Genomic DNA, 10054 nt, shown 5'->3' on the forward strand with positions numbered 1-10054 from the left:
AGAAAAACTAAGGAAATAGCAACAAAGTCACTAGTAAGCTACTCTGATTCCCGAAACCGTTAGCGTCGATGACGCGGAAAAAAGGGAACTTATGTCATCACGCCGGCGTGGGCCTATTATGGGCGTCGGTGATGTCAGCGGAGTCGCGTGCGATGCCGTGTCTCTATGACGACCAAGACCACGTCGGCGCGAAGCTACGAAAAGAATTTCCGAATGTTGCTGACGCAAGGGGATATTCACAAGGTGAGGAATCCACAAGGCAGATGTATCTATCAGAAAGACACTGTATAGGGAGAGAAGCGAGGCAAGATTATAGAAAAGACGGGAGAGGAAGGAAGAGAAAGATAGCCGGAGTGGGAGCGCATTCCTTTGAATTCTGGTGCGGCGGAAAGGGAGCGGCAGCCTTGGAAGTCTGATGCGAGGCACAGACAAATGGTGGTGTGTCACGTGGCTGGTTTGTGCACGCGCCTGTCTCACATGAACTGTGTCTAATCCGCAGTTTTGGTAGAGTTTTCGTACTGCTTACTAGAATTCTCGACAAACATGTAAAATAACCTAAAAAAAGAATATGATTGTCTGTTAAGGGCCAAACAGAAAGGTAATGTGCAGCTCTGTGGACTAGCTGGTTGAAGCCCATGGTATCCTCAGGAGGGGAAGGTCTAGAGGGATAGATGTCTTCCTGTGGCACATTAGGGACGTCTGGTGTATTGTAATCGTCCCATGGGACCGGAGTATGAGGTGGACTAGCATTCCCTAGTGGCTCATTAAGTGCACCCTCCCCTGTGTCATCAGAAGTTTCACCATCATCATCATCTGTTGATGGAGGAGATGGTGTAGGAGAGTGGTGAGGAGGTGGTGGAGAAGGGATCCTGGGAGGAGATGTCGTAATGTACCTCTTTTTAGGTGGTGGAGCCGGTGCAGGCGAGTCCAGTGGTCTCTTTTTAGAACAGAGTTAGTAGACCAGTTTTGGATCTTTTTGGAGAGTTTTTTTTAGTGGGATCCGGTTTAAAAAGCTATTCTGTGGGAGGAATGTCTTTAGGTGCCGATTTTTTCGGTTCCGAATGTTTACGTGGCACCGACTCCGGAGCGTTTTTGTGCTCCTTAGGCTTGGACCTGTGAGCTTTTGAGGTATCTGGTAGAGCCGGTTGTTTGTTTGGTTCCGAATATTTTTTTGGCACCGAATACAGAGTGTCTGTATTTTTCGGCAACGGCTTTTTGGTCGGATCCGATGATTTTTTCGGAGTGGAAAGGTTGGTGCCAGTAGGCTTGGGTGCCGGCTCCAATGGTTACTTGGGAGCCGAAGGATTGGTGCCGGTAGGCTTGGATGCTGAGGCTGTACTTAGCACTGAGGAGGATGGTTTTTTCTTTGGTGCCGGGGTTTCGGTACCGAAGGTAGGCAGACTCGAGCCCGAGTGGCCGGAAAGCTTTGTTGTGTGCTTCTTGGCCGGGCCTGAAGGCGAGGCATGAGGAGCTTTTTCTCGGTGAAGATGAAGGTGTGACCAGAGCTTTTTTGGGTGACGGGGGAGTGGGGTCAGGGAATAGGCAAATAGGAACTCAGATTAGGCAATCCCTGATAATAGCACAATTTAGAGCAGAGAATTCTGATGCCCAGATTTAATGTCCTAATAAAATGGGCTGTAGCATGATACAATCTGCTAGAAACAGTACTCACAATTCTGTATGACAAACAACAGTTGAAAAGCTCTTAAGTACAGCGAGGAGATGCTTCAAAAACTCGTTTTCCACAGCTTGTAGCACCCTACAAGTAGTGTCCCCCAACATTCCTGCCTCATATGTAGCAATGCAGTACAAAAGGGGGTGGTGATGGACGGAGCATCTGAACCAATCAAACACTCACACCCAATCAACACATCTGGGTTTAATCCATCACCGCTCTTTAACCCACTCTGCCATCCCAGTTCAGACATGGCTATATGCAAATCAGTCTGATCCTGTGCCTCATGGGAACAGTCCAGCCCGAACTGCCAAGCCATGCCTTCCCTGGACCGGAAACAAGCTTCCCAGGACCGGTTTCTGGCATTACAGCCGTCTTCAGCCAGGCTTGCTTGAATCCAGTGGCAAAGTCAGCAAGGGACTCACGTCTGAGCATACCCTGCCAACTTATGGCAAACAAAGTGGTACAAAAGGGGGTGGTGATGGACGGAGCATCTGAACCAATCAAACACTCACACCCAGTACTGTATGTAGCAATGGGCACACATTTGGCCTGATAAGCTCTTTATCATTTAATTGAGGGGTGGGGGTGTTGTACCTAGTCTCCTGGCAAAATCTGACAAGACCATAGTCTATGTCTTCAACTGTAGCTTCCTAGCATTGATTGAATGGGCCTATGAACTTTCCTTCTCAAAAAGTATGCTCAGATACGAGAAGGTTGCTGTAGTACAGATCTTTGCACCATTGATTTCGGTTTAAAGGTAATACTCCTGAGCAGGCAGAGGTTGGAGCAAGACACAGTGTTGACCTCTTCTGGGATGGACTTTGGCAATAAACCATCCAATATCAGAATGCCAATGTGAGATGTAAAGAAGAGGTCAAAGTATGTAAATTGTTGAGACCCGTAGTGATGGACTAACAAAGTCCTCAGTTAACTAAAAGCATATGCAGATCTCTTCAGTTACTCCATGCCTGGTCAGTTGGTGAAGGTTAGTGTATTGCTTTTGACTGGTAGAGTTCTGGGTGATGAATATCACCTATAGCAATTTTGCCTTATGGAAGTGTGACAGTACCAAGCAGTACAAGAAAATAAGTATGCACTATACAATGAACTGAAGACACTGGGTGCTACGGTATTTGTACTCATGCGGGCTACGAAGGTTGTATATTGTATTGCAGTCCGCTATGCTTTTGAAGTAGGATTGAGATGGTAGGTGCTTTAAGTGAGAAATAGAAGAGAAGACTATGTCAATTTTAAAGGGGAGCAACAAGGAATGCAGGGTGTCACAGAGATCAGCTTATTTTTTATCAAGTAACATATAATGACCGAGGCAAAAGCCACGATGCAGGACACCATGCTTACCTGCCCGGAACCGAGACGTGCACCCAATCTGAGTGTCATTGACGTAAATGCACCACATACTAAACATACCAATATGCTTTATAAAACACCTACAAGAATATCCTTTTCTTGCTACAAACAGCCTGCCCTGCAAATGACTTCTAATGTGCTAAATAGAACAGACCCTGGCACTTTGCTGAATTACTCAGTGTAGTCATGGCCCAAAATTGAATAAATTACCTCATCTTCATCAGCCTTAGGCTTCTCAAAGTAGCTATGCCTTTGGTTTTCCTCCACTTCTTCTTCTTCTTCCTCTTCCTGCTCTTCTTCCTTTATCTTTTCCCGCTCTCTTTCACGGTCACGCTCTCTGTCCCTCTCCTTCTCTCGCTCCCTATCACGGTCACGCTCTTTCTCACGTTCCCTTTCACGGTCCCGCTCTCTCTCTCGTTCCCGGTACTTCTCACGCTCCCGTTCACGCGATGCTTTTCCAGCCGTTGGCACATAATCCCCAATATCTTCAAAAATGCTAAAAGGATAAACACAGGAACAAACTAAAGATCAGTATTGAATATTCTACACATGAACACACAAGTGACAGATCAGCAGTTGCTTCTAAAAGTGGGTTAAAGACTACAAAAGTGAACTCGCACGATAGCCCTTCAAATCTGTAGTACAAGAAAGAAGCCAAGAAAGCGTTTTGCAGGCATAAATATAAAGAACCTATTGCACAATTTCAAATTATCTGTTTTTGATATAAATTACTTGACACTCCATATTAAGATAACTTTCTGTTAATAAACAAATTTACATACAGTGAAACAATAAAAAAACATCTACTAAAAGAGTGGAAGAAGGGGGAAGCACCGAGTTTCAATTAATAGTGCACGTGTTACAGAAAGATACTCCTGATGACAATTTAAGGAGCGTTCCAAAGCATACTATGATTTACGAAGATAATTCCATACTTTTTCAAGTTTTGTTGCGAATGCACCAGCCTGATGGTCATAAAACCACTAAATAGCAACTTAACGCAAATGACAATAATTCCTTACCTCAGATCAGCTTCAGGAGCCTTCTTCTCATCCAGTTTTCCTGCAGTGGCACAAGTCACAAAATGTACTTGTCAGATTTCAATGTCAATACCGAATCATAATCCATCCTCAGTGAAAAAGTAGAGAACAACATTTAAACATAACGCTTGCAATAGACTCTGAAGCAGGAGTTCTCACCCACCAAACATGCACTTTATTTGTATGTTTTTGTTCTATTGAATGCCTACCTCTATAGGAGGTACTTACCACAAAGTCTAGCAAAATTAAAATAGCAAGGAATTGTCAGAGGGAATACCCTAGTGCTGATGGCTTTAGTCATTCTCAATATCATGTGACTATTTTCTCATGGGCAAAGGGTTCCTCTAACAGTGTGCAGATACAAAGAAGACCCAACCTCCTATTTTCTATTAGTGTATGAATCCGAAGTCATTGTCCAGATAGAGGGGCTATGTTTTTAAAGATAGAAATAGAAAAGACTTGATGAAAGATGCCTTAAACCTAATATGCCACTCCACACTGGGAGCAAGTGCGGATGGTAATGAGACTCACTGCCATATATGTCTTACACATTTCTATTGTTTGTAAATAGCACCAATCATATATTAGCACCTTTTGTAAGAATTCACAAGGATTTAAAAACACAAAAGACACATATAAAAAAGTTTTGGAGTACAAAGACCAGAATGCCTTGCTACCACACAAACAGGAAATGCGTGTGGTAGTAGAAATAAATAATGCCTGGTTTTGCCTGGTTGTTGTAATCTACCTGTGATCAAGGTTCGCGCTGAGAAACTAAACGCATTGGGCATAGCTATGATTGCTAAATTGAAATAAAAGCAACTTGAAACTGCAGATTCTGAGTGAGTGCGTATCCAAATAATCTCTGTGCTCAGAGGTCACTTTTGTTTATATTTACTGGCTGCCCTGCCGGAGGAAACTCGCACCGCACCAAAGAGGAGCGCCGGCATTCTAATCGAGGGCGTCACAGGATTTATATATATATATATTAATTCACTGGAAAAACCATAGGTTTCAGGGACGTTATAGTTAGAAATTAGCATTTACAAAAACCTTAGAAATTCACTGAAAAAAACAGGGTTAAGGGACGTTATAGTTAGACATTTCACTCAGAGAAATTCGGCTGTTATAATTAGTTGAGCTAACTATAACACGCGCCCCTGCAATGCACTGCTGATGACATCACATATTACATCATTCATTACATGGCCAGTGACATCACTGATGACATCACTGATTACAGCTAGAGGCATGAGACGTGCAGAAAGAGAAAAGAGGGGTGCAGAAAGAGGCAAGAGATCTGCAGAAAAAAGCAACAAAGGTGCTGAAAGAGGCAAGTGAGGTGCAGAAAGGGGCAAGATATCTTCAGAAAAAATCAACATGCCACTAATTTGTGACTGCAGCAACACCGCACGATATGCCTCTTATACTATACTCCAGAATGAATAGCTAAATGGTCATCGGAGAATAGTATAAGTAGCGAACGGACAAAGTGCCCAAGATGCAATCTATATGCGGCTGACATTAAACACATGTTTATAACATTCCCAGAACTGATAATATTTTGGCAGAAGGTTGGGGATGTTTTGCATCAAAAGCTAGAGATAGAAATACCTCTGTTGATCATCGAAATTATGATGGGATAGGTTATGTTATTCGGGTTTAAATAGCACACAGTAGCCCCAGCAAAGGGGCATCCCAGCGCTGCCAGCATCAGAATAATGGACCTAGACACGAAGACAGTAGAACGCCAAAAAGAAGAAGCGTCCAAAGAGGCTAAATTGAAGGAAAAAGAAAAGTTTTAATTGCTTTCCTAAAGTCCAGCAAACATTCCATTCTACGGATCTGAACAGGCAGGGAGTTCCATAACTTGGCTGCCAAGCAGCAAAACGAATGCCCCCCTGCGCGAAGACATTTCACACTGGGAACAGTAACCAGTTGCTGCTCCAAGGAGCGCAGCTGGTGCGATGGGACATACGGGGTAAGCAGGTTAACTAAGCTTCAGAATCTTAAAAGAAAGACCAACGTCGAATTGAATGCGCTCAGCCATGGGAAGCCAATGAAGTCTCCGGATGGCGCCAGCCGAGGGGCAAGCCCGCGGGAGCCGCAACAAGGCTCTGGCTGTGGCGTTTTGAACACGCTGCATCCGTGTTATTTCAGCCTGATTGGCCCCTAGTATAAGAGAACTGGCATAGTCCAATCGAGATAGAATAGCTGACTGGACAATCAGCTGGCGCGTAGGTGGATCAAAAAACTTCAGCAGGGGATTCAGACACCACAGGAGGCCAAAGCAGGTGCTGGCAACTTTTTTTCCATCCATACCCCCAGGTTCTTAACCACAGCCTTGGGGTTAGGAGTACTACCCAGGACGTTCGGCCACCATTGCTCACTCCACAATCTCGAGTTCTTCCCCACTAACAAAACCTCAGTTTTGCTAGCGTTCAGCTGCAGGCAATTGTAGTCATCCATTCTACAACGGCAGCCAGGCCACCTCAAAACCTAGAGGCCTTCAGTGTGGAACCTTCAGCCGGGGCCACCACCAGCTGCGTATCATCCACATAAGAGACCATGGCGAGGCCCTACTGCCTGGCGACCGCTGCCAGAGGCTGGACGTACAAGTTAAACAATGACAGACTTAGCGCAGAGCCCTGAGGCACCCCCTGATCGATGGAATGAGCCTGAGAAAGAAACGGGGGCTGACACTCAGAAAGATATTTCGGTCAGAAATTATCTGAACCATTCTAGGACCAGGCCAGCCACACCAGGCTCCTCCAACCGCTGTAACAGAATACCATGCAAGACCATATCAAGGCGGCACTAAGATCAGTGCCGCCTTCTGACCGGAATAGAGAATGGTCCGCAGGTGTTCAGTCACAGTCAGGAGAGCAGTCTCCGTGCTGTGGCTCGGGCAGAAACCATTTTGAGATGGATCCAAGATGTTGTTGGTACTTAGGAAATTCGTTAGTGTATTGTTAACATGCGCCTCTGCTATCTTAGCCACCCAAGGGAGGAGAGATATAGGCCGGAAATTTTCTAGTTTAGCCGGGTCAAGCAAGGTTTTTTAAGAATGGGGGGATACCCACGCCTGTTTCCACGGCACCGGGACCACTACTGTGGAAAAGGAGGAGTTGACTATCTGGCATAGCGGGCTAGAAAAAGAGAGAGTGACCCCCCTAAACTGGACCGGCTTTAAAGAATCGGCCGGAGAGCCAGATTTAACTTTCTTACTCAGCCGAATTAATTCATCCTGTGAAATTCCGGGAATAGCCATCAGAGAAGGCAGTGGCGGGGATCTATGAAGAGCTATAGGAGGAGGAGAGGACACTTGTGGGAAGTACCGATAGATGGTACGAACTTTCTCAACAAAGAAAGTGGCCAGATCCTCACATTGCTGTTCAGATGAAATAGCGGATGCCAAATTTTTCCTAGCCCTGAGGTCTTTCAGGATCTTGAAAATACATTTGGCCGGGTTAGGGCTAAGCTTAATATTATTGGCATAATAGGCCGCTCGAACAGTGCAGATGGTTCTGTGATAATGTTTGATAGCATACTTTTTTCCTAGGGTCGTAGTCCTTTTTCCACTCGCGCTCTAATCTCTTACAGGCCTTCCGTAAGGTGGTCAGCGAGTCATTATACCAGGGGCTAGCGACAGAAATACGGCCCTTGGATCATTTAGCAGGAATAAGAGAATTTAACCCTTGGGTGATCCAATCGCAAAATGCTCTATAACCTGTATCTGCGTTATTAAAAGGTCCCAGGGGGTTCGTGCCCAGAAGTGCGTGAAAGTCCTCCAACCATCAGTTTGCGCCAGGGGTGTCTGAGGACAGGCAGTTGAGTGGCCTTGTTGAGGGGCTCTGTGGCAGGCAAGGACATTATTGCCAATGAATGGTCAGTCTAACCCATGGGTTTATGAGTCTCCTCAGTGGCAGAAAGAATAGTCAAAAAAATAGGATCCAACAAATGGTCGGCTAAGTGGGTGAGGCCAGGGACCAGTTGGTTTCGTTGGTACGCAGCCAAATCCGCAAGAAAGCTACAGATCTCATTGTCTTGCGTTAAATCAAAGTGCAGATTCAAATGGCCGAAAATACTGAAATTGGCGGTGCCCATAGCGAGCGTGCCAACAGCCTCCAATAGGGCGACTTTGAATTTCGAGGCAGACCCTGGTGGGTGATATACTAGCAGCCCAGATTAGGTCTGATGGGTACTGACGGTGATACTGAAACGTGTACACTCACAGCCCTCAAGTACTTCTTTAATGAAAAGACATGAGTAACATGATTTAACAAGCATTTGCAATGCAATAGGTCTCGCATTAGGAAAGTTTGAGCTATTGCTATTGTAAATGACATTTTTTATTTATGTGTTCGTTTTGAAAATAGCAAAATTAATAGCTTTGTCATTTACAATGCCAATAGTTTTAACTTTCACAAATGTGACACCTATAGCATTTGTAATGCAATATGTGTTGCATTTACGTGACTTTGATGTATTGATATTACAAATAACAATGGCTTTTATTTTTTTTTATTAATACTTAAATAAAAGTTATTGTAATTTATAATGGCAATAGCTTAAACTTTTGTAAATAACTTTTGTGAAGATTATGTTCAGTGTATTTTATTGTGAAGAAAATCCAAGAACAGAAGTGAAATATTAACATCTTTTTGTGACATTTGTAATAAAGCTTGAAACATTGAGAGAACATATTTTAACCAGTTGTTGTTGAATGGTTGCACAGATTGATGCTATGGTGGCGCTGAGTGATGTTGTGGTGGAGACGAGTGATGATGTGGCGTTCAGTGATGCTGTGGTAGCGCATAGTGATGTTGTGGTGCCCCTGAGTGATGCGATAGAGTGAGGACGATAGATAGAGTGAGTGCGATAGATAGATAGGAGGGAGGACGATAGATAGAGTGAGTGCGATAGATAGATAGAGGGAGGACGATAGATAGAGTGAGGTCAATAGATAGATAGAGTGAGGGCGATAGATAAAGTGAGGGCGATAGATGGATAGAGTGAGGGTGATAGATAGATAGATAGATAGATAGATAGATAGATAGATAGATAGATAGATAGATTGATGGCGATAGATAGATAGAGCGAGGGCGATAGATAGATAGAGCGAGGGCGACAGATAGAGCGAGGGCGATAGATAGAGAGAGCGAGGGCGATAGATAGAGGGAGGACGATAGATAGAGGGAGGACGATAGATAGAGTGAGGTCAATAGATAGAGGGAGGACGATAGATAGAGTGAGGTCAATAGATAGAGTGAGGGCAATAGATAGATAGAGTGAGGGCAATAGATAGATAGAGTGAGGGCAATAGATAGATAGAGTGAGGGCAATAGATAGATAGAGTGAGGGCGATAGATAGAGGGAGGACGATAGATAGAGTGAGGGCGATAGAGTGAGTGCGATAGATAGATAAGACAGATAGAGTGAGGGCGATAGATAGATAGAGTGAGTGAAGGTGATAGATAAAGTGAGGGCGATAGATAGAGTGAGGGCGATAGATAGAGTGAGGGCGATAGATAGAGTGAGGGCGATAGATAGAGTGAGGGCGATAGATAGAGTGAGGGCGATAGATAGAGTGAGGACGATAGATAGAGTGAGTGCGATAGATAGATAGGAGGGAGGACGATAGATAGAGTGAGTGCGATAGATAGATAGAGGGAGGACGATAGATAGAGTGAGGTCGATAGATAGATAGAGTGAGGGCGATAGATAAAGTGAGGGCGATAGATGGATAGAGTGAGGGTGATAGATAGATAGATAGATAGATAGATAGATAGATAGATAGATAGATAGATAGATAGATTGAGGGCGATAGATAGATAGAGCGAGGGCGATAGATAGATAGAGCGAGGGCGACAGATAGAGCGAGGGCGATAGATAGAGAGAGCGAGGGCGATAGATAGAGGGAGGACGATAGATAGAGGGAGGACGATAGATAGAGTGAGGTCAATAG

At 44.5% G+C, this 10054-nt stretch overlaps 1 protein-coding gene across 1 annotated transcript in view; it reads right to left on the bottom strand.

Moving 5' to 3' along the window:
• Positions 1-10054, bottom strand: part of IK (IK cytokine) — a 184127-nt gene that overhangs the window by 99269 nt on the left and 74804 nt on the right. The window contains exons 11-12 of the mRNA XM_086931381.1: positions 4069-4108; positions 3257-3542 (exon numbers count right to left, since the gene is read on the bottom strand). Coding sequence (XP_086787507.1) covers positions 3257-3542; positions 4069-4108 — 326 coding nt within the window. The remainder of the gene's footprint in view (positions 1-3256; positions 3543-4068; positions 4109-10054) is intronic.

This window comes from Lissotriton vulgaris, chromosome 7 (assembly GCF_964263255.1).
Source record: "Lissotriton vulgaris chromosome 7, aLisVul1.2, whole genome shotgun sequence".
NCBI classification, from domain to species: Eukaryota; Metazoa; Chordata; class Amphibia; order Caudata; family Salamandridae; genus Lissotriton; species Lissotriton vulgaris.